General features: G+C 42.6%; 1 protein-coding gene across 13 annotated transcripts in view; it reads right to left on the bottom strand.

Moving 5' to 3' along the window:
- LOC131492032 (transducin-like enhancer protein 4) overlaps positions 1–24,680 on the bottom strand; it is a 142,800-nt gene that overhangs the window by 91,968 nt on the left and 26,152 nt on the right. For 5 of the 13 annotated variants that reach the window (XM_058695629.1, XM_058695630.1, XM_058695631.1 and 2 more), the window contains 2 exons: positions 15,981–16,043; positions 3,432–3,506 (listed from right to left, as the gene is read on the bottom strand). The exons of 1 other annotated variant lie outside the window; for it this stretch is intronic. In XM_058695629.1, the coding sequence (XP_058551612.1) occupies positions 3,432–3,506; positions 15,981–16,043 (138 nt within the window). The remainder of the gene's footprint in view (positions 1–3,431; positions 3,507–15,980; positions 16,044–24,680) is intronic. 7 more of the 13 variants (XM_058695637.1, XM_058695636.1, XM_058695639.1 and 4 more) reach the window with 2 other exon arrangements.

The raw sequence follows: 24,680 nt of genomic DNA on the forward strand, positions 1-24,680 counted from the left end.
AAAGAGTTAGGTTAAAAAAAGGGTGGAGGGAAATCCAAAGGAACCCCACTTTCTATTTTTACAAGCCAAATATTTTCTTCTCCAATGTTCATACTAACAAAACTTTTTTTTCCCCTAATGGTAGCTTCTTTAGTGAAATTCTTCTGAGGTTCCAAGCCAGTCTCCTTTATGAAGCATAACCACATTCACACAGCATGTGCTGATTATATAGTGTAATGGATTTAAAAAGCATTTTAAGACAGTCAGATGACTCAATTTAATAATACAGGAAATGAAAACATCATTTCTAATTAGATCATATTACTGATTTAAAACTACAATTTGTGTGCTGTTCCAACAGTGTGATCTCGCAGAGATTCTAATTTAAAAACACAGTGGCTAGTAGGACACATGACAAGATCAAACTAGATACATAACATTCCCTCAGCCCATTTAGGGGAACTCCGGGAAAGCTTCAGGGAAATGTGAGATATGACCAACTCAAAACAAAACACAAAATATTGACTGTAAAATACAACACAGGAATTTTCCTGGGTTTTTTCCTTATAAATAAAAGATAAATGATATTTAACTTATTTCAATCTATCAACAGTTTTAAACTGAACATGACCTGTGAAAGAAATCATTATAACTGTGTTTCATTCCATTAAACACAACTAGCTTATTGTCAAGAGAACAAGCCGCCTCTCCAGGTTTCAGGCTCACTTCAGCATTTTGCATTTAAACTGCATGGATCACTGGTTTGGCTCATTTACCAATGAAGGTAGAATAATATTGCAGAGTTAAAAAGGTGCTTCATCAGATTTCATTAAATCTGGGAACATTTGCGCTTGTCTGGATGGTGTGCATACATATAAAACAGATACATACGTAGTGATAAACAAATGAAGGTCTGTCTGCAGGGGCTTTAGATGGGTCTTTGCCTCTTGAGAGGAAAATTTTCATTCCCTCAGGGGAGAAAACCATTGCCGACTACATTCCCAAAACCAAGTACAAAAATCTTAAGACTGACCCCCCTCATCACTTTGGGTAGCAAGTCAAAACAGCACCACCTAACAACACAAGCCATGAGAAGGGCAGGTGCACTGAGAATTCCACAATGTTACAAAACTGAAAACTACTGGACTGAAGGCACCGGCAGGGCTGAAACAGACAAAGACCACACACCTCAGAGAACAGTAGCAGCAGGAATGTATCAAGTCAGTTTGTCATGGGGCTCTTCCTTCTCACTTGGGTTGTGGCTCCCTAAAACTGCTTGGGTTTGTTTTTCTATTTCTGCAATCTATTTTTCAGAACAGTCAGATTATGTGACTGTGACTCCACTTCCTGCTCAAACACAAATAATCTGGAATCCTCCCCACCCCCCAGATTCACAAACCGCTCGTGCTGCTTTGACAGCCTGCCCCTCTACTGAGTTAGCTCTTCAAGTAAGTTTTTAGGTCACAAAATTAAATTTGCTGTATTTTACTAATTGGACCCATATATATACAATATGTCTGTCAGTAACTTGACTACCGTCTAATAAATCATCCTTTCCCTGAGAAAAGGCACTCTGCCATCCCATTCAAAACAAAGTATGTAAAATGAAATAGATACGAAACAGTATTAAAACTATACTTGATTTTGCACTGAAGGGAAAGGAACCTGTTCTGACTTTCAGATCTTCCCTCACATTTTTAAGCAACATTCAACATAAAACAATGGGTTTTCGATTTAGATTAATCTCTCCACCGTACAGACGGCAACTAATAAGACCGGAAAAAGAAACAAAACAGCCAGAAACAGCTGCTGCCAACCAGTCCTAAGTAAGGTAAGATGGCTACTTGCCTTGTAGTAGTTCACAGGGACAATGAACACTAAGCCAGAAGTGACCCAGCACGGCCCCAGCTCGGAGTCCTCCCGTAAAGCATTCTCTCCTTCAACAGCAGACAGTGGTGGAGTGCGTGAGAAGGGCAAGCTCTCTATCCCTGGTGACCTTAGGAGGTCTGGTGACCAAAACACATCCCAATGGGAAGCCCACGCAGGCTTCAAGCAAACACAACTGGAATATACATATGTACCTAACTTTAACGCTTTTTCAACTTTTTAAAAAATGTGACATACTGCTATTTTCTGGAGATTTAGGAAATAAAAATTGTAAAATGTATTCATCTCTTCCCCATCCCCAGAGCTAGAAAATGTGCTCCAAACAAATCTACATGGCTTGTTCTGATTCAGCCTTCTTTCCGAGAGGGCACTTCCGAGGAACTAAAGGTTATTACCCCTTCCCATTTACTGTCTTCCAATTTACTACCCGTATTTTCTTGTGGTCAGAGGGACACACGGTAAGAGCTCAAAATAGGCCATTAAAAAACAAGCTCCAATCGGACTAGTGTTCCACCACCATCGCCAGTGAGCCCAGAGTTCTGATTTCCTTGTTAAAAGACAGAGGCATAATTGAAGCAATATCTTCACTCCAGATTGATTATCAGGCGACCCTTATCCGCATCTTCACTCAGCAATTTGAATTTTAATGAAAGTAAATGGAATAATTAGCATTTCAAAGTGTGTTTGATACACTGAGGGGAAAAAAAAGAGAAAAGACTTTTGTGTATAACCTATACACAAAAGAAGTATTTGGGAGGGGGCAGAGAGAGGAAAGTATAGTTGTATTGTCTTCATTAGAATAATCTAAAGAAAGGCTTGTACCAGCTGCATAAATAGAGATGGATACCGTGCGCTTTTCAGCTAAGAGTTTCACCATTATTATCCCTTATGCTGTAGCACCTTATTTATTATTTGTTACCTTAATCCGAGAGAACAAAAATCTAAGTGGAGTCGGAGTGACTGTCCAAACTCATGAATTCCAGTAGGATTTCTATGCAACATTAATGCTACATTCGCCAGGAAGGGTTTTCTAACGGGGCCACGGATTCTGCCTAAAGGTGCACCTTTCACCTACTATTCCTACCACAAATGGCCACTAGCCCTTAAGAACCACTCATCACAGGGGAGGAAGAGGAGCAGGGAGATTAAAAAAAAAAAACAAAAAACGTACAATTTATTTCACCTAAAATGGTATTAGTCTATATTTGTGGAAAGATCAAAGAAATCAATCAGGTCATTTTAACATCAGGGCAATCTCCATCTTTTTTTCAGGCCTAGCCCAGCAACAGGAACTGATTGCAAAGGTAAGAAATATTATGAAAAAAGAACTACCCAGGCTCCTTGGGGAGAATTTCTGCGAACATGTCCACTGGAACTGGTGAGAATGTGATCCAAAGTTTCTGAGGCAGCCATCCAATTTCACGAGACAGAAGGCAAAGTGCTTAATTCCACTTTGTGGTCCTCTATTGCCTTTTGCCCTTTTGATGGCACAAAATTTAAAAAGAGAGAGCAAGCGAGCTGATGACACACACTAAGATCAGAGCTAAAATGGAAAGGCCACGTACCCCAATGATGGCGTTCAGTTCGGCCATGGTCACCTGCTTGGCCCGTTCCACAGCCTGCACCACTTGTTGCTGGTGCTATAAATGAAGATCAGAAACAGAATACAATTATTTGCTTTCTAGTCAGTCAAGAACAGCTTTTCCTAACGCGTCCTCTAACTTCAATTACATGCAAAACAGGCTTTAGGGGTCTCCATACTTCACATAGAAGCCCCGTGGGGGCGGCTGACTGGACGTCTAGGGCAAGTTGGGTCTCTACTGCGGAGCAGGAACCGCAGGAACAGGGCATCTGACTGCACCCCTACTACGGATAGAAGCAGCTTCGACTTCCCTCTGACGTCAGAGGGGCACTGTGACCCAACGTCTCCCACTGGCGCTGACAAACAAAACACACCCCGTCCCACCTGCTTTCTTTGTGCCCCCTTTTCTCTGCCCTCTACATAAAAAGTCTGAAAATATTTCCTAGCAGTATTTATTTTTAAAATTTCTCCTGGTATTTGTTAACAGTAAGGACTAGAAGGCCACTTAGAATTAAACGTTTATCTTCTGGAAATGTGAAAAGTGTTCACGTTTTAATTCCTGCCGTGAAGGGCTGCATATTTATAAAAGAGATTAAAAATGTACAGCTTTGACTAGCAGTCAAGTTTAAGGACTTCAGGGGTTGCTTTCACCTGCAACGGAAAAACTAAAACCTACAAGTGTGTTATTTTTCTTTTGGAAAACAGGACGGAAAGTAGAGGAAAATCACTCCGTCTAGCCATGGTTCAGTTCTAAAGAGAAGGAGCAGGACCAGGGTATTGGTAAGTTTTGTAATATTAAGAAAAATTAAGTAGAACAGGAGTCCCTGCACGAGGCGCTCGCTTGCATCTGGACATTCGCGAGTGCTTGCACAAGTACCCCCAAATATAAATACTATTCTCCACCAAATGCACTGCAACACTCTAGTATCTACACACTCGAACAGGTCTCCTCTGGACTATTTTCAACTAGGTTTAGTGAATGAAGAGCCAAAAAAGACTGTGCTACGAAACAGGCACTCCTCTGCATGGCTAGGGAGAATCTGGTCCTGTGGGACCCCAGGTGAGAAATGTAGCTGAAATGCACAGGAAGCTTAGCTAACCTATTGTCATAATACATACAAAGAGGCAAGCCATCAATTATATATGAAATTTCCCTTGGGCTACCTGGTACTACATTCCAAAACTCTCAAAGATGCAGATACTGAGATTAACTAGGGTGACCAATATTTCCACCTCCCAGCTGTGTAGGGTTAAGGGGAGGGTGTGGGAAAGGAAACTGCCTTCGTTATCCACATGTAGTGTTTTCACCCTTGATTTCCTAACGGAGATGTATACTTTATGCCTATAATCTAATGGAAAGAAAATTGTCAAAAGATCACTGCATTTTAAGATTTTACTAAACTCTGAACATTAAACTATGTACCTTTGATTTTTTTTTTTAATTGTAAGAGTTTCAAAACAAGGGCTTAAGTTACAATCCCAAAGTCTTTCTAGATATCTCCACCCACTCTTACTGTTGAATAAAATATCTGCCAAAGTGAAATAATTGATTTCCTTCTTTCTTTGAAGACAGTGAAAGTCCTAAAGATTTATAAAGACACGGGAAGGAACAGAGAGGCATACTCAATAAAATGACCAGTAACAGCAGTTTTTCCTTGAAGCTAGACTAAGCAGTGTATTAACCAGTCAGCACAGAGCTCATGTCTAGATTTAAAGCAATCCAGTTGTCAATGTCGGGGAAAAAAGCAGTACTTGGAAAACAGAGAAAAAGACAACATGTAAGACGACTCTGGGATTTTTCTCATATTCAAAGTGAGCATACAGACAGAAACTACTATGGGATTTTCCACCTTTTACTTTCCAACATTCAATAACGGCTGCTCCGAACGTCCAAGAAACTGAAAACCAAAGGACCACGTGAACACACATCCAACCAACCACATATCATTCATTCCACTCATGCAACCATCCACTCAACAAAAGCCTTTTAAAGCGCTTACTCTGCGCAATTTCTGTATATTACTGAACTACTTCCACATTAGTGAAATGTCATCTGCTTTTTGTTAAGCATTCAAAGAACAGTTCTGGAAGATATGCAGAAAATACATCTATTTAGGGGCCTTTCTACCATGAAGACTGTTCAACTCTTGCTTCATAAACTGGATTCCAACTGCCAAGATGGGCAAAGATGCCTTAGGCAGTAGGGATATCTTTCTGGCTCAGCATTAAAATATCAAGTGCATTTACAGAGAAAACCAGAAACACAGCAGTGAACCGTAACAATGACATCTGATGCTCCTATAGAAACTCTTGCTAAAAAGCATTAAAATGACAATGGAAGTCATGATTCAGCTCCTTCCTTTTCTCTCCTGACAGTGGCCATGGGCTTATACCACATCTGAACTTTACCTGTCGTTCAGGATCTTACTTCCCTATTTCTGCTTACAACTGTGAATCAGCTGCTGTTTAAGGACCTTTTGAACAGAAGCTCCCTAAGGCAAGGAGTGCCTCCTCCCCATGGCTCTGAAAGCATCAGAAACACCTCCACTTCGACACAGCTCACTCAGCCACATGGTAATAACACCAGGTAAGGTGAGAAAATTAAAACTCAGGAAAGAAGGGGCAAGCGATCACAAAAGAAAAAAAAGGAACACTGGAGGAAGCAGCCCCAGATACCCTCAGAAACTGACCCAGAGGTGGCATTTTGTTTTCTGTTTCCAAATTTCAACAAATAAACTGACTCAGAAAACAGAGCGAGGGGCGCCTGGGTGGCTCAGTCGGTTAAGCGGCCGACTTCAGCTCAGGTCACGATCTCGCGGTCCGTGAGTTCGAGCCCCGCGTCGGGCTCTGGGCTGGTGGCTCAGAGCCTGGAGCCTGCTTCCGATTCTGTGTCTCCCTCTCTCTCTGCCCCTCCCCCGTTCATGCTCTGTCTCTGTCTCAAAAATAAATAAACGTAAAAAAAAAAAAAAAAAAAGAAAAGAAAAAGAAAACAGAGCGAGTGTTCGCATCTTAGAATCCTGATGGCTTTCCCGTTCTGTGTGCCATCTCCTCCCCTTCTCTTCCCCTTCCGTCCCTCTTACTCCCACTCCCACCCGCCATCTCCTTTCCTCTCCCACTGCCTGCTTCCCTTCTGCCACCACAAGTGACGACAGTGCCTCCAGCCCCAGGCCGGCCTGCAGAAGGCATCAGCGCTCTGGCCTCTTACTGCTCGAACTGCTCACTCATAGCGGGGCTCCCACTGCAACTTTCTACAGGCACCACACCAAATAAAATGCTAAGGCAAATACATCGATAAAGTCTAAGGCAAGGGGGGGAGGGGGCTCTAACTGGGATTTGCAAGAGAAAAAAAATGCCCAATTATTTATTCTTTACAATACTGTGATTTATAATTTTAGAAAAGAAATCCTTAAAAAAACAAAACGTATAATGTGATATGGCTGTGCGACTCTAAATTTACTAAAAACCATTGAATTGTACACTTAGAACAAATGATGTGTAAGTTACATATCAATTAAATACCGTAATTTAAGGAACACCAGCATGGATGGGGGGAGGGGAAGGCCACGAAAATGAAATTCTATACATTAATCACCTGCCTACTTAACTTTCATCATAATTTTTTTTTTTTGCATTTGTTCAGCAAAGTACTGAGGATAACTTTTTTTAACAAGAAAGAGACTGAAACAATAGAAGTCCTAAGTCCAACAAAGCCTGCTGAGAAACAGACCTTAACAAACCACCGAGATGTGTACAATAGATATTTAACGTATGTTTTTGGGAAGACACTACAATGACAATGCCCGCCAGGCCAATACTTTAGGGTATGGCGATAGATGTAGTCCTTCTAATAACAAGAAAAAAACCCTCTACATTACAACTTAGAATTTTGTTTTAATACTCACCCATCCTCCCTTACCTCCCTTACTAATAAGGGTAGTGGGGAATTAAAGGCAGAGGTGTAAAACGAAGTAGGATTCTTCCAATGAACCACTGACATTCCTGACACGTGGAGATGCAAAAGTGAGCAACTGAGATAATGGCCCCACTACCGCTCGGAGAACTCCCGGACATCGAGCATCTTATACAACACAGGAGAGCAGGGTAGAAGGAATGCCTAGCGCACTTCCTGGAGCATTGGGAAAGGCTTTGCTTTCTTATTCACTCATTCAATTCTTTATTAAGAACCTACTGTGCACCAGGCAACTGTGGCAGGCACTAAGACGAGAGTCATGAACAAGACACTTGGTGAATGAGTAACATGGAGCTTGGTAATTACAACCGGAGAGTAATTTCCACGACGAAAAATTACAGGATGCTATGCAATCACTTAGTGGGGAAATATCTCGTGGGATCTTAGGGCTGAGGGAAGATTCCCTATGGAACCGAGACGTGAAGGATGTGCAGGAGTTCTGTGGGGGAAGCAAGGAGAAAAGAACCCCAGGCAGAGAGAAGAGCATGGGCGAAGTCCCTGAAGGAGAAAGGAGTTTCTCTGTCAAGGAAGAGAATGAACGTGTGGCTGCAAGAGAAGAGTAGGGTAGGGGAAAAGTTGGGAGAGACAAACGTAAGGTAGGATTTTGAAAGCCTTCTTGGGCCTGGCAAGACACACGTGCAAAACTTTCAGGTGGAAGAGGCATCCACAGAAAAAGCCGAGGCCAGCACCCAGAGTCACGTGAGGACAGCACGGGCATACCCTACTGAACCCCCAGGGAAATCTGTAAGGTGGGAGGAGCCCAAAACGCTGCCGGGCTTTGCCTGACATGCAAAAAACTTGGACTTTATTCTGGTTAAAAATCTTAAAGCAGCTGAGTGCTATCAGTTCTGCTCTTTAGGAAGATGGACCCGGGATAGTAAAGAACAGTAATGAAGCTGGATGACAGGGAGGTGAACCAGACAGGAGGGAGAACAGGTAGAAGGCTAAAGCAATTCTCCAGGGTGAAAAAGAAACCAGAACTTGGACCAAATGCCCCTCCCGCTCATGAGACTCATTAGCCACATGTACAGAGAAAGCCACTCAATCAGAACTAGAAAAGGCCTTCAGAAATCATGGACCCAGAAGGCTGTAGTGCCCCAGGCACTGTAACAACAAACCGACCCCCTTTCCCAAATGCCTACAGATTTCCAAATGCTGCCCCGGCGGAGGGCATCCGGGTGGTGGCGTCACAGTATCAACCACAACCCAAAAGCGTTTCCTCTGTCACACCCAACAAGCAGTCTCTGCTTCATCATATCCTCTGGAAGGGACCTCACTACCTCACGCACAAGCTTCTCCCACTTGGGGATAATGGGCTCTAATACTGATTAGAAATCTCTCCCTCCAGAACTTCTTCCCAGGGGACCCAATGTTGCCTCTACATTCTCCTCCCCTGGAGTGCACTTCAAAGTCATGAAAATGACATAATGGATGTTCTCACTTTCTCTACTCCAGGTTAAACATCCCCAGGCCGCTGGCTCTAGGCCACTTATCCTCTGACCACGCCTCTGGTCATGTCCTAGGTGACAAGAAAGAATAGTCCAGGTATGGCTAAAGGGGGTCAAATCTGAGTGAAAGGGTCACTCCGTATCCAGTAAGTCAGGCTAAAATCCTACTGGGCCTTTTCAGCAACTCTACCTAGTTTACTAGCACAAGTAAGCTTTAACTTCCAATCAGCCTTTCCTCAATGGTGGCCCAAGAAATGTTAGTCCCGCAAGAAATTAGGCGTTACTTGAAACACCTGTTTAATTTGGCTAATGCCTGGTGAATGGCAGATCTTCCCTGAGCTGCGAATCTCAAAGAGAGTGAATATACATGCAGGGTTTTCCAAACAATTTTGGCTGTGGAACCTGGGATTAAAGCTTGGGAAATGCTGCCCAAGGCTTTTTCCTACTGACCATTTAGCCTAACCTTCTCCGTTCTCAGCCACATGAGGACAGAGCATTCTTCACGGACCTGTCCAAGTTCTACAGTCCGTACTTTCCACCAGAACTTTCTGCAATGTTGGAAACATTCTAAATCTGTGCTAATAACATGGTAGCCACTAGCCACATACAGACGGATACTGAGCACATGAAATAGGGCTAATGTGACCGGGAAACTTAATTTGTAACCTTATTTAACTTTGATTAATTTTAATTTAAATCTAAATAGCTACGTATGGCTTTGGCTACTGTATCAGACATTACAAGCTCTATTTAAAGTATTATAAAGCTTAGCTCCAGTAACAACCCAATCACTACCTACCTGAAAGTCAAAGAAATGAGGTTTCTCAAATGCACCTTAATTTTTTTAGACACACACAGATATAGAGCTTGGCACTGTTGCCTTTGAAAGGAGGCCGACGTGGAAACCTGCAGAAAAGTTCTCCCTCCTGGGAATCATTTACTTGCTGAGGGAAAGCAGGCCATAATGCCACCGTAAGGATCTCACCAGACATCCAACTGTCACCAAAATGCATGGTCACACAGAACGAGCCAGCTGGTCAAACCGTGGAACACGGGACAGCACTATAATCCCTGATGCCTCATTCAGTATTGTGAGGAAGGAAAAACAAAACAGATTTTAAATGAAAGGCTGTCCAATGTGAGCAATCAGAAAGTGAGACAAAATCCATTAAAGTCCCAATCTAGGCAGATTAGTCATTTTTGGACATTCCTTATATACACAGCACTGTCGTAACATGTTACCAGCACTGACAAAACGGCCCTGACTGGAAAGCAGACATGTCCTGTGAAGGCTGCTGGCATTTAATGAACGATCTCTGAAGATGGTCTTACGGGTGTCACATACTTATCAGGGGATCTCTGGTGATTTCAGCCAAGCTCACCTACATCAAACCATGTTATCACAAGCCACTGATTCCTTACAAAGTTAACAAGCAATAAGATGAGTTAACCTGGTGCCATTATGAGGCGAGAACACTGCCACCAGTGCATGTAACCACTGTATTTTGTTCATTTCCTCCCTGAGGCGCAATATGAAAGTGACTGATCACATTTTTCAACTTCCATTTTACAATTATTCTATACATGCAAAATGTGGTTCAGAGTAATTCAGTCCCCTATTAACCCAGGTACCAACAAGACAGCATTTGAGAAACACTCCTATCTCATATTATAGAAGGGGTATGTTTTCCATTAAATCAAAAGGACCAAATTTATGGCATGTCCAAAATAGAAATCGATGCATCATGGCTATTCTTGCCTTTTGGAATTGGAATTTAAATCAACATGTATTATCACTATTATGTAATTGTATACTATTTTCTACTATTTAAGCGCAATGAGCAACCAAATAAATCTACAGAATTCTAGAGGAAAACACTATTTGGTTCTACTCATTAGATAAGCTAACAGGGTAATAAAAACCAAGTTATGAGTTAAAATTAAATTTGCACCAGAAAGCATTCAACTTGGAATGGTCTCTTTTCCCTAGGTAAAGAGAAGAATAAAAATAAAAGGTTGAAAAATTTCACTCTTAATTTCCCTTTTATACCCTAAAATTTCCAATGACCAGAGAACTCTTGTCAAATGTGGTCAAAAGAATGATTTAAATTCTTTATTTCATTTACTAAATCAAAATTTTCACGCACAAGGGAAGAAACAGTCAGTTGCTGGTAAGCCCAGGCCCCAAAGCCGGGCCCCGCCATGACCTCGCCTCAGCTTGGAGAGGACGAGTCCACAGGGGTCCTCCACCAGCCTTCTAAGCAGTCCTGCTCCCACTTAAGTAACTCAAGAAACAAGAAACGGGGGTTGAGAGAACGGGCACTGAAGGGGAGTCCGAATTTACTAGCATCTTTCAATGTTGCTGAGGCCCCGTAAGATCTACAGGTCTACAAGATAGCTCCTGAAATCACTGATGAAGACAGAGTCCGCCCATAAGCTACTCATAAGAACAAAACTAACTTCAGCTAAGCAACCAGGTATTTTGACCATAGCCAGTCCCCAAATGGACTGACAAGTTTGTTTTTCTAGATAGCTTCGCAGGTGAAATACAGACCCCGTCCAAGACCACTGCGCCTCTGGAGGTGAGTCTACAGGTTAAACTCCGTTTGGATCTTTGCTTGCTGGCTGAGAAGATTCGGGTGTTGCTAAACTGGAAAATTAATTTTTGGAGCTAGAAGGGAATTACCCTCGGGGCTACCTAATATGCCTCACTGAGATTTTTAGCTAGTTGACAGCCCTGGGTTCGGTTTTAATTTACATTTCTTTTCCTCTCTAAGAAGGACATTGGAGAGGAAGATAACTAATTCATTCTTCCAAAAGGCAATGACTAAACGGTGGGGGGGGGGCGGGGGGGGGGGGAGGCTTGGTTCCAGGTCTTCTCAAAAAGGAAACTCAGAGCTTTGCTGCTCCGCTGCACCGATCCCTACTGCCGCCCAACAGCAGGAGGGGTTATGGTGTGCTAAGCTGAACGTGGGTAATCCCAAGTAATCCTCGCGGTGACGGCATGCCGCCCAGGCTATTATTAACCTCATGTACAGATAAGGAAACTGAGGCTTAGAGAGGCGAACCACTGGCTAAAGGTCACCCAGCTTTACTTGGTTAGAGTAAGCCTTGCAATTTGTAACAGGGAGGCCAGGACTCAACCCAGATCCAACTGTCATCATTCTGGCATCTCCTGCTTATGGAACTGCCAATGGGGAGTTGATTATTTATAGCTCCTCCCCTGCAAATGAGACCCAAAGTGGGAGAAAGAAGAACTTCCTACTTACTACACTGAGGTCTGCCTTTTAAAGAAAAAACTTGTAGGCTGGAGAACAGAGATCAGTCCTACCCATTCCTAAGAGCCAGAAGAAAGTGGGAGAAAAAAACAGCTTCAGACAAGTGAGGACTCACTCATAAGCTTTCCTTAAATTCTGGTATTAAGGCTCTTACAAAATTTTGAGAACTTTTATGTGATAGTGACTCACTTTAATGACAAAAGTTGGCAATATCTTTGTCTAATGTCTGGGACTTCGGAAGTAGTCGTATATGATTGCAACAAGCACATCGTTAAAATATACATTGGCTGTAACTCTAAAAAATGTTTTTGTGAAATCTAACAGGAAAATGTTTTTTTCTGTGATTGTTTCCTGCGATATGTAGACACGTTTCAAGTGCTTCTGAACTACAATTATGCAACTCATTTCTAAAAAAAAGGTCTTGCATGGGCGCCTGGGTGGCTCAGTCAGTTGAGCATCCGACTTCGGCTCAGGTCATGATCTCAAGGTCTGTGAGTTCAAGCCCTGAGTCGGGCTCTGTGCTGACAGCTCAGAGCCTGGAGCCTGCTTCAGATTCTGTGTCTCCCTCTCTCTCTGCCCCTCCCCGGCTCACGCTCTGGCTCTCTGTCAAAAATAAATAGGGGCGCCTGGGTGGCTCAATTGGTTGAGCGTCCGACTTTGGCTCGGGTCATGATCTCGCGGTCCGTGAGTTCGAGCCCCACGTCGGGCTCTGTGCTGACAGCTCAGAGCCTGGAGCCTGTTTCCGATTCTGTGTCTCCCTCTCTCTCTGCCCCTCCCCCGTTCATGCTCTGTCTCTCTCTGTCTCAAAAATAAACGTTAAAAAAAAATTTTAAAAAAAAAATAAAAAAAAAATAAATAAACATTAAAGAAAAATTATAAAAAATTAAAAAATTTAAAAAAATAAAAAAAAAGTCTTGCAGTTAAAACTAAATGTATTTAATAACTGCCATTCAGGGGCGCCTGGGTGGCGCAGTCGGTTAAGCGTCCGACTTCAGCCAGGTCACGATCTCGCGGTCCGTGAGTTCGAGCCCCGCGTCAGGCTCTGGGCTGATGGTTTGGAGCCTGGAGCCTGTTTCCGATTCTGTGTCTCCCTCTCTCTCTGCCCCTCCCCCGTTCATGCTCTGTCTCTCTCTGTCCCAAAAATAAATAAAAAACGTTGAAGAAAAAAAAAAAAATAATTAAAAAAAAAAAATAACTGCCATTCAGTATTATACGTGTGTTTTCAAATTTTAGAAGATGGGGTACACTAGCCACAAGCAATAAATATTAAGCAGGTACACTAATGAGCATGTGGGAGCTAAATTAAAAACAGGCTTCTCAAAGTATGTGAATTTACCTCTTGTTCCTGTCAAACTCCAAAAAATCCCTTCAGCTACCGTCCTGTAGCTTATGTATTAGTCTTCAGGGAATGTTTTTCTTTTTTTCTAAATACAATCATTTAATTTTTAAATAAAAACGTTTTAAAATAAATTCTAATGCCACAGCTGCCGTTTTGGCAGTGAGACTGTCGCACAGAGAGCCGGTGTTAAAAGATCAGATTAAGAGCCTTCAGTCCTGGCACCGAGTGACGCTCGCAGCCATGCAAGAGTGATTTTCCATGCCTCTGAAGAGACAGGAAATAGAATTCATCTTCCTCTAATAACCTGCCTCTTCCCCTCCCTCCAGATTACGGTCCATCTGGCCTCGGGACAGAAGCGAGGAGTCTGATGCTCGCAGAATGCCCAGAAGATGAGACAAGGTGGGCAATGTTCAGACACAAAACATCAGAGAGGCCTGGGTTAGACAGGAAGAAACGTGTCTGTGGCCCACACATGAAAAGATAGACACACACCTTAAGGAACTGAAAAGAGAGGAGCCAATTAAGTCCAAAGTAAGCAAAAGAAAAGATATACACAGAATTAGGATTCAGAAAATTATGACACACGTCATTCATAACACACAAGTCAAGGATTTCAACCAAAAAATGTGAAAAGTTTCGGGGAAATAAACAGTAAGTGGTGAGATCGTGACGCTGTCTCCCCAGCTAAAGCAGAGAAAAGGAGTTGTGAGTAGCTCCCCATGGCTTTCCTCTGCAGGGTCCAACTTCCTTGGCCAAGTGATTCCAGTCCAGTCTTGCTCAGAACCACTACAATTACACACTCCCTTCCTGCTGGGTCCGCTCACACAAACAAGGTAACTCATATGGGAAAGCAACCTATTTGCAAATGAGCTCCACCAACACCCCCACAACCTCCTTCCACGGCCATGTATAAGCCCACAGATCCTGCAAAAAGGCCTCGGGAATAAGCTCTACCAGTGATTCTATATGGGGGTGTATGCCTGCAAAGGCCTCAAGTCTAATAGTACCTCAGGGATGGTTCAAACTCTCCCCTCTACCTTGGGGTGGAAGACCTCAGCGTGGCTACAGCTCTGTGGGTTACACATCCTTCTCCTCCCCCGCCACGAGGCAGAGCGGCCTCCCGCACTGGTATGGACTGGGCAAAGCGTAGCTCTGCTTCTTAAAGAAATGCAAACAGGCCTCTTGACTCTGCCTCCCACTCCACCCAATCCAGTCACAAAAGCAAATCCTGAGAAGAAATAGGTAAACGGGGATATAGCGGGCAGTGGTTTTGTGGTCACAGCGAAAGGGGGAGAAAGACAACTCATCCTTTGTTGTTTGTGGTCCAGCAGAGCATTTGCAATCAGGATATTAACTCAGGTCCACGGTTTGTGAACGTGAGCACCTCCGTGGGATATGTATCCGATGAAAGGTACCCATGGTTACCGAGGTCTAACCTAGTTCAAACCAAGTAAGAAGTCGCAGAGGAATCCACGTATGTATGATACACGCCCATGCACAAATGCCCGCTGCACGCTAACATCAGCACGTGCCCACTGGTAGGCAGGCAGAGGGACCGCTCTCCTGGACAGCAACGCCACAACACATCGGGAGAAGTGAAGGGTGGGACAGTGCTCCTAGCCCACGGCACAAAGCTCAGTGGCTGCGAGACATGCAGACAGCCCGTGAGGTAGCTCCTTGCCTTCTGACGGCTGAGCTGACCCGAGCAAATGAAGGATTCAGTAATCCCGAAGCAAAAGTGATTTCTTTCTAGCGCTTTCATCTCAACCCTGCTAACTACCAAAAGCCAGCGAGCAAACCAGAGGAGGGGAAAAAAGCCACAAGGAAGCCACCGCGCACTAGAAATGCACCTTCCTGTTCCCACACAAGCGTGTCTGCGGACAGCGTGCACTTCCACGGTGGTGAGCAAGAGGAAGCGTGTGAGCCATCCAACAGGCCGTGGCCATGCATGAAGGCTGCGGCACTCAGAGCACGGAGCCCACGGAGCCCACCCCGCGCGTGTTTTTCCAAGTGCACACACGTTGCTAAGACTTCATCGGGTAAGAAGTAACTTTTGTAAAGCAGCCGGCCAAAAGTTATATTACTTTGTCTGCTACGGAAAGCACTTTCTACGAACAAGTCTTCCACCGGCTCTTAATGCCCGGTGACAAAAATGTAGGACAAGCCCTTCTGGGCGATTTTTCAATCTACCCTATTAGATGCCATTATGAAAACCAGTCATAATTCTGAGCAACACTATATCGTCCAATGACAGCAACACATTTTAACAATTGGATTTTGCTTCACACATTAGAAAATGTTCCATTATATGAACACAATTATATTCCGCTGAATGTTAATAAGATGTAGAAGTTGGAATGTGAACACTGTATCTTAGAAATGTGCCATACAAACACCAAGAGACTGACAAGGCCAAAGAGACAGTTCCACAATCTCTTTTCTGCAAAACCACTAAAATGGCACCTTCTAGCCCAGCGCCTCAAACCAACTGCCTTACCTCTTGGGACAGGAAGGGAATGACTTGTGCACAGATAGCATTCAGCCTCTTGACAATCTCTGCCTGTATAAAAATAAAAATAAAAAATAAAATAAAAAGGAAAGGAAAGCAATAAAGAGAACAGTCAGCTGGTTACACATTCCCGAAATATTAACAGGATGATATTAAAACACACTTTATATTCTGACTGGCGTATTTCCTAAGGAAGAGGAAAACTCTCATCAGCGAGCCCATTAAAAGGAGGCAGTGACAACAGTGCCACATTAATAGCACGATTTATTAACCAGCATTCATCTTAAAAAGTCAACCTTCAAGCACCAGGACAACATAAAAAGGAATTTGATTTTCATGACTGGGAATCAGTTTTCAAAAGTCTTCAATAAGACCCTTGTTAATTCTGATGTGTTTATTCATAAAACCTTGAGTTTTTGGAGTTTTGATAGTAAAGATACATTCTTCCTCCATCCCAATTTCTCTCAGTTAGTAACTCATTGGATTTCTACAGCTGTGGTCTTTGCTTCAAGTCCCCAACCTCCCAAAAGAATAGCACCCAACCAAGTCAGGTAAGTTGATTAATTCAGATCCTTAGTTATAAATTGTTGGGAAATAGTGTATTTTCTCCAATCGTGAAAATCTCCAAATGTGTCCCGCCAGGGCTTTCACTGTGCAGAGGTGTAGAACACAGTAAAATTTTCCTAGACTTAGCAGAAAGCAATTTGTATGTATATGAAAACTAACCTTGCGAACGTTAATTATTCCTATGCTATAGAGCTGTGAAGTTCCAGCAATATCTGGTAATATAGTCTAATCTCTAATAATTTAAGTATAGAAATTTTCTATCAATAGGATACTACAGTAATTAAAAAAAAAAAAAAAAGACATAACCCCCCCCCCCCCCCCGCGCCAACTTTTCTTTAAAAATTTACCCAGAGCTTCACTCATGTTCATCTTAATTTGTATTATCAGATGGCTCCTTATACACTTCGGTACGGGACATGTAAGCACAGGGTTTTTGTACACACATATATGCAAAATAGCTTATATTTTAATAACGGGGTGGGGTGAAGGACAGGAGAGAAGTGTTGAGAGGCAGAAAATGTAAAGCAATTACTATTCCTGAGACATTCTTAAAATACATTCCATCCAGGGTCAGTTTCTCATTTTATAAGAGGACAAAAATGCTCTTTTTCTTGCGAAGTCATTACCAGAATGACAGCGACACTCTACTTGTGCAATCTAGGTTTCCTTCTTTCATCAGCAACCCTTTTGACTTTGCAGCTATGCAATCTTTTAAATGCCAGCACCTTAAAAACTCTGCCAGCCAAGAGAAAACACAAATTCACCATGAAGGAAGTTTCAAACCTAAGCTTTCCACCCCAGCCTGCATTCCTAACAGGATGGACAAAAACCCAGCACCAATATGCAGCAGTGAATAAGGACCCAACTGCGCTGACCTGATTTAATTTACTGCACTGGCCCCATGGAGCATTTAGCTACCCTTTAAGAATGCTTAAACCACCATGAAAAGCTGCAGTGGGAATCACCAAACCACTCTCCACCTGGACGGACATACCACAGTGGTTATGGGGTGAAATTCCTGTGTGAGCTGAGAAAATAGAGTAGCATTCACCAGCCCGAAAGCATTGCATCTCAAAGGCATTTGGTTGTTAAGCTTTTTGTAGGGAGAGGTGGAGGGGGAGAGAATAAAAGATAATGAGACACTTTGGGGCAGACCAAACTGATGATTCTAATGCTTAGAACCATCTGCCAAGCATATTTTCCTCATTATGTTGTTTACATAAATAAAATAGTCCCTTGCTAGGAGGGTTTAAAAATGTGTGGGCACATAAGAAAACGGAGTTCTTTAGTTTGCCTACATAATCTAGGCAATAAAAACTACTCTAAGGAAACTTACCCATCAGGCAAAATAAAGACCAAAAGGTATTTATTTGGCCTCTTCAATTTTGGACCCAGGCTATTTTAAGTCTGAGCAACTTTGGGAGGAAAAACAGCACACTGAGTATTCTTAAGAATAAATTTAAAAAGTTCATTTATTCCCGTATATTTAACATACATAACAGAAAAAGGGGAGGATCTTCCAAACTTTTTCTCTATAGGTCTCCTTTTGTTCAAAAGACTTCTTAATTTCTTTAAGTTGTCATGCCAATGGATTTTTCATGGTCAGGCTAATTGGCAGCGGGGGGGGGGGGGGGATGTGTGTGTGATTTCATAAAATTAAGCAGGTCATTCCTCACTTTGAAAGCTAAAGTTGCCTCGGAAACACTGCTGCTTCCATGGTCAACTAATTTTGCCTCTTTTGTCCCACAGGACCCAGCTTTAGGGAGGCATCATTTATTTACAGGCCTTTCCACTGGGCTTCAGTGATCAGCCAATAATACTGTGGACACACACTTCTAATGGCCTGTGTTTTGAAACTGAGTCTAATCTAATGGCGAGGGGCCCAAACTCCTTTTCCAGCACAGCCATTAAAGGATGTAGGTTATTGCTGTTGTCACCATTGATATTTGTCATTGTAATGTAATTAGGGCCCTAAAATGATGCATTACAGCCCTTGGCACAGCTTCTATTAAAATCTTTTCTTCTGCTCACTGAACTGCGACCTGCTTTCTGATGAATAACAGACAGACAGCTTTAGGGTAAGGAGCAGATTCATCAAAGAAGTATTTTTCAGCTTTGGGGAAAGAGAGGGGAAAAAAAATAAAAAGGCAACCTAGGAGGAAAAGCACTAGGGGAGGAAAAGCCACAATACACATTTGAATTTCATCTGACCACTTGAAATTCTGATTGCGTCTGATGAATCTTGCTTAGACAATATATCCCCAGTCTTCGAATCACATGGTTAATCAGGGCTCTAATCTGCTATCCATCAGCCTACGCCAGGGCTGCAGCTTCCAATCAGATTGATAGGTGATGTGGCTCATGCTTCCCTGAGCAAGTACATTCACAGATAACCCATTTCAACAGGCAAGATTCTGAAATACTGCTGTCAGGGCTGCTGGCTCTGTTCTCGTGGTATTCGAGGCCTTACGGACACTGCCAGACTATTGCCTGTAGATGCCCACGATATTCCAAAATGGCATTAATGGCTCCAGTGAAAGGACGATTGTGCCAAAACAAGACAAAAATCATTTGTTTTCACAGCCATAATTTGTGAAATCCATTAATAATCTTTGATACTTCTATATTATGTCTTCCTCTAGCCATCAAGACGGTCATTTAAAAATAAGTTTTACATGTATCTTCCTTCTCGCAATTCACTACCATTCTATGAACTGCTCCTGTAATTTCCCACCTTTATGCCACCCTCCAATAAAAAGAACCGACAAATGACCACCCCCCCACACACATGCACACAAAACCAACAAATTGGGCAAAATATTTTAGAAAAGGGCATCCTATGAAAATACCTTGGCTGCGCACTCAGCACTTGGCACATGAATGCTGACAGTCTAACTAGTTAGTAATGGAACAGAAAAACACAGGCAAAAAGCTTTCATCCCTTTTTCCTTCACACTCCAACTCAGTAACTATCGGAAGATGTATTAACTACCTTGCAACATGGGAAAGCAACATCAGGCATTGAAAAGAATGCCACATTTCAGTCATTAGATTAAAAAAGTAACAAATCCTGGAGAACACGATATCAAATACATATTTTCTTTATCACTTCCAACAAATGACATTAGTCATTTAAGTAAGACAAAAAAACTGGCTAAGCCTACCCTTGAATTGAATTACATCCCCTCAAATAGTTGTAATATAATAAAAATCTAATTTTTATTTAGATTACTTCCGCCTAGATGATTTCCTTAAAAAATTAAACAAATTTTATTTTTATGACATAATAAACTTGAAAGAAAGTACAGATAACTTTATTTTAGTAATCAAAGAGATGTATCAGAAGCAATTATTGGCTTAAAAAAACATTTCTTGGAGTTTTAGTCTCTCATCAAAATAGGAGCCATACTACTACCCAGTACTGTTGAAATAAAACAGAATAACAAAACATTACTAAGAAACCATTTTAGCAGCCCAATCAGAAAACAACAACAAAACACAACCAATTATAGTTTCAGAAAAACATTCTTGAAGAATAACATTTCACAATTAATTTGCTTTCTACACAGGTTTCTTCGCCAAAAACATTTTCAAGGGAGACTCCGGTTTTTTTTTTAAGTTTTTATCAGGAACATACATTCACCAATTATATAAAACACTTCTAAAAAGTGATGAAAACGTTCTTCTTATTCCATCTGAAATCCTTTCTGGAGGACGTACAAATAATCTTGCAAGCCTCTCCTTCACCCAGAACCAAAGATTGTAATTTTTTATTTCAATCAGAAAATCAATTGTCTTCATTTGTTCACTGATCTGTTCCAAATTTTCTAAGAAATGGCCTAACTTCGGGAACTGATCCTGCTTGCCCCTAGATTAAAAAGTCAGAGGACTAATGAGAAAGTCTTTCCGAATGACTAAAAATCCAGACTAAACATAAGGAAAAATACTCAAGTAGGACTATTTCTCTAAACTGACAATCCAGGTTTGATCTTGTCATCAAAACTGAACTTTACGTACGAAAGAAAGAACATGTAATGGACAAAACTAATTTTATGGATTAAAAAAAGAAAAGCCAGATTGGAATAAGGCATTGAGATCTAGATCAAAGGTACTGTCCACATTGCTGGCAAGCTGGTAAACTAGACGGCTAAGTTTTATTTTAGTTCACGTACTTATTTTGCACAAAATATCTTATATTGCTTAATAGAGCAATAAATGAAGTGATACTGTTATAAGAAGCAAGTTAATAAAACATATATCAGTTTCCATAAAGGGCTGATTCAAACTAAGACTTTTTTTTTTTTTTTTTTTTTTTTTGGTGCAACTATTAAGACTTTTAAAAGCTGTCATCATCCCGCTTCCTCTAATAAGAAAGAGGTACTATCTTGGAGTACTCAATTAGTCTTCCCTTGAACGATATGAAAGTGCCAATATTCAACTAATTTTTAGCCACCACCCAACCTCCGCCTCCCCCAGGGAGTTGAACTAAAGCAATGATTCTACTGACAATAATACCGCAAAGCGGTGTCAATCTGCTTTGTGCTTTGAACTCATATTTATGCTAATTTACTGAGCGCTAAGTATGCTATAAAGTACCCAGTATGTTGTTCAGTTAATTGCATACAATGAAGTACCTCATTTGTTTGTCCTAACAAGATATATGGGTGCTACCATTTGTGGCGCCGGCACAAGAATACTCAGGACAATGCCTTTCCTGAAGAGTATGGCGGTATGCCTGCGTTTCATGAAAACTACTCCAATCTGTCCCTAAAGGCAAGGCTGTATTTTATTGAAGCTTTTTTGCAATGATTAGAAAAAAGTGCCCTTTCCTCTCATCTCTTGAGCTTTCTAGGTCTTTAAGGGAAATCCAGATAGTTGCCTATTATCCTCACTACACCTTCTGGGCTCTCGTTATTGTGTTTAAATACTACCCCGAGCGTTGAGAGTGATGTATTATCAAGGTTAAGAACAATGATCGTTGTGCCAGACATCCAATTACTCCTACAAGGTCAAATCATTTCGGCTCTCAAGTCTGAAAAACACTGTAACCAATGTTATCGTGATTATGTTCCATTCCACCAGAGGGGAGCGGCAGGGAAAATGGGGGAAAAAGATGGGAGGGACAAGTGGGATGTCAGGAGTGGGAAGAGAAAATGACCTTCTCTGGTGGGCTTAACTTTAGCCTTCATGGAACACGGCGTGCTGGTCAGAGAACCTGATTACTCTGAGTCCTATGACACTCATGTCAGTGTGTCATAGCAAAGACCTGCCTGCTACTTTCTGATTTCTTTTTTCTCATTCCCTGTTTCCAAATCAATCTCTCACACGCTCTCTCTTTTCACCTTACTGTTTCCTACTGACATAAACATACAAATGCCTTCGTAAGTCGATTTACAAGTAAGCGTTTTCATACTTAGTGGTAATATAAGGGGACAAATATTCCTTGTGCCCACGGTAGGTGAGTATCATTTACCTTGAGTTTTCCCAACACTATGTGATTAAACGGTAGGTGGGAAACTTTGGATACTGGAATAAAACCAGCAAGACAAATAAAAATATTAATGGTTCTTCAAGTTCTCGTCAAGGATATGTACCTCCACGAAAGCAATAAACCGCCTTTCATACACCGAGAGCCATGCTCTGCTTCTCAGTCTATCCTCTTACGTTAGACTAAAGGCTTCCTGGTCTGTTTTCTTCTTACCTCCATTTTGCATAAAATCTGTCTATATCTACGTTCTTCAGTATTTCTTTTTCTGTCATCCTTTCAATTCTAGCACGGCCTCTACTGGCTTCCCCTCGCCCCTCCCAATCATATAAAATCTCAAGTCTCTGAAGCCATCACTGTCAAGATACCCTTCTAGCCCCTTAGACTCTCTTCTTGCCTTGATAAATAGCCAGTTCCTATCAGAACCAGGCTGTACTCCTCTGCTGTTTGCACTCACACTGCTCGGCCAAACACCCCCACTACCAGCCGGGTCCAGGCAGAGCAGGCAAGTGAATCCATGGGCCTCTACCTGGCTAGAGCAGAAAAGAACAGCATCCCCAAGATGGGGGTGAATAACCCATGCAAGGATGAGGGAGAGACCCCGTGCCTGAAAGTCCCAGGACTCGCTGCCGACTCACCTCTTCTGTCTCAGCCCAAAGATACCTCAGGCATCTTCACTCCCCATCCTCTGATTCCTTCTCCCAGTCATTCTCTGGCCCACTACAGCCCTTTCTTCACTGCATTTATAATCATCTGAAATCATCTCACATGTTTTTGTTTACATGCAGGAGAGCAGTGCTCCTCAAACCTTAATGTGCATACTAATCACCCAGGAATCTTGGTAAAATCCAGGCTGGAGTGAGGCCTGACCATCTATACTTCTAACAAACTGCAAAGAGACACAGGCGCTGCGGGTCTACAGGCCGCACCCTGAGCAGCAAGGCTCTCTGGGTGCGGTCTGCAGGCGGACCGCAGGCTCAGGGAAGGCAGAGATCTCGGTCTGCAGCCACCTTGAGGAGCGAGCAGAAGGCACTCACAAGGATCTGCTGAGTGGACAGAAGCAACCGCAGTTGAGTCAGGTGGCGGGATCTCCTCAGATCTCTTGCAAGCACACTAAGGTTGAGAATAGTCTGGAGCATTTCACCCAGAAAGGAGTATCTATCTGGAGGTCCTGCTTATACTCTGATTTGGTTTGTTTACCTTCCCAACACACATCTTTTCTGGCATTCAGGATGCCGCGCTGCTCAAAAAGAATAATAAGTAATCTCGGTGGGTGACAAGAGGAAATGCAAATCCACTCTGGACAATTCCTGGCTGATAAGTAAGTGACTAAAACTTCCATTCCAAAACCTTAGCAGGATATGTGTTTTAAAAAGTATTTGAGAAATACGATAAAGGCCATGCCACTCAAAGCTCCCTCCTGAGATTACTCACACCAGACTGATCACCTCACCCAGCTGAACTAGGCTATTTGTTAGACAGCACAGTGGGGGAGCACCTCGTATGCGGAGTTGGGTTAGATCTCCACAATGGTATCTTCAGAGTAAAACAGTGTGATAGCTCTTAGAGTCCAAGGAAGGGCCCAGCCCCAGCCAGGCACTGGCAGCCATGCTCTCCAAGGAAGTAAAAGAGCAGTTCCTGGTAATCAGCACATAGTGGGTCACACGCACCCTCCCACACGTGCAGTGCCGTGCACACATGCCGACCCCACCCAGAAGGAGGACAGTCAGAGCCAAGCTTGGGGAGCCATGGTCACAGCCCCAGCACGAGGGCTCGTACAGAGAAGGCACCATTGGAATGCCTTCCAAACAAGGGCCAGAAATCCCGGGGATCCATGCATAGATTCAAATATGCAAATCCCCTCCCCACCTTCCCTGACAAGCCTGTTTGAATACTCTCACTGGAGGGGGATGTTGTTCCCCTAGAACCTACTAACTCCTGACGCATTTTGTGTGTTCTTTGTCCTCCGTGCAACATATCCCACACAGAAGTCCACCATCACTCAATGACTCCTCACCCAAACTCTCGTAATGACTCACACAGGTGTGAACCCCACAGGCTGGGAGAAGCCACAGTGGTAGGCTGGTTAAGAAATTAAAAAAAAAAAAAAAGGAGTCCCACAGACTGTTGTCTCTCTATATTCAGAAAAATAGCATTATCTCTACAGTCAGGCTCATATCTTTAAAAAAAATTTTTTTAATGTTTGTTTATTTTTGAGAGAGAGAGAGAGAGAGAGAGAGTGGGAGAGGGGCAGAGAGAGAAGGAGACACAGAATCCGAAGCAGGCTCCAGGCTCTGAGCTATCAGCACAGAGTCCGACACGGGGCTCGAACTCACGAACTGTGAGAATGTGACCTGAGCCAAAGCCGGAAACTCAACCGACTGAGCCACCCGGACGCCCCTCTTTCTTTTCCTTTTTAATACTTTACTAGACAGGTTGAGAAAATTAAAAGTACAGGAAACTCCTACCATCCCCTTTTGCTCCAGTATCCCTAGTTACTTTTCAAATGTATTTCAAGCTGCTTTTAATTAAATTGCGCAGGCAGTTTAAACATTTAAACGTGTACCTTAGAAAAAGCCAAACCCACAAATGTATGGCTGCCTTTCTGTCCATTCAGCAAGTATTTGTTAGGCACC

This window comes from Neofelis nebulosa, chromosome 12, assembly GCF_028018385.1.
Source record: "Neofelis nebulosa isolate mNeoNeb1 chromosome 12, mNeoNeb1.pri, whole genome shotgun sequence".
Lineage (NCBI taxonomy): Eukaryota > Metazoa > Chordata > Mammalia > Carnivora > Felidae > Neofelis > Neofelis nebulosa.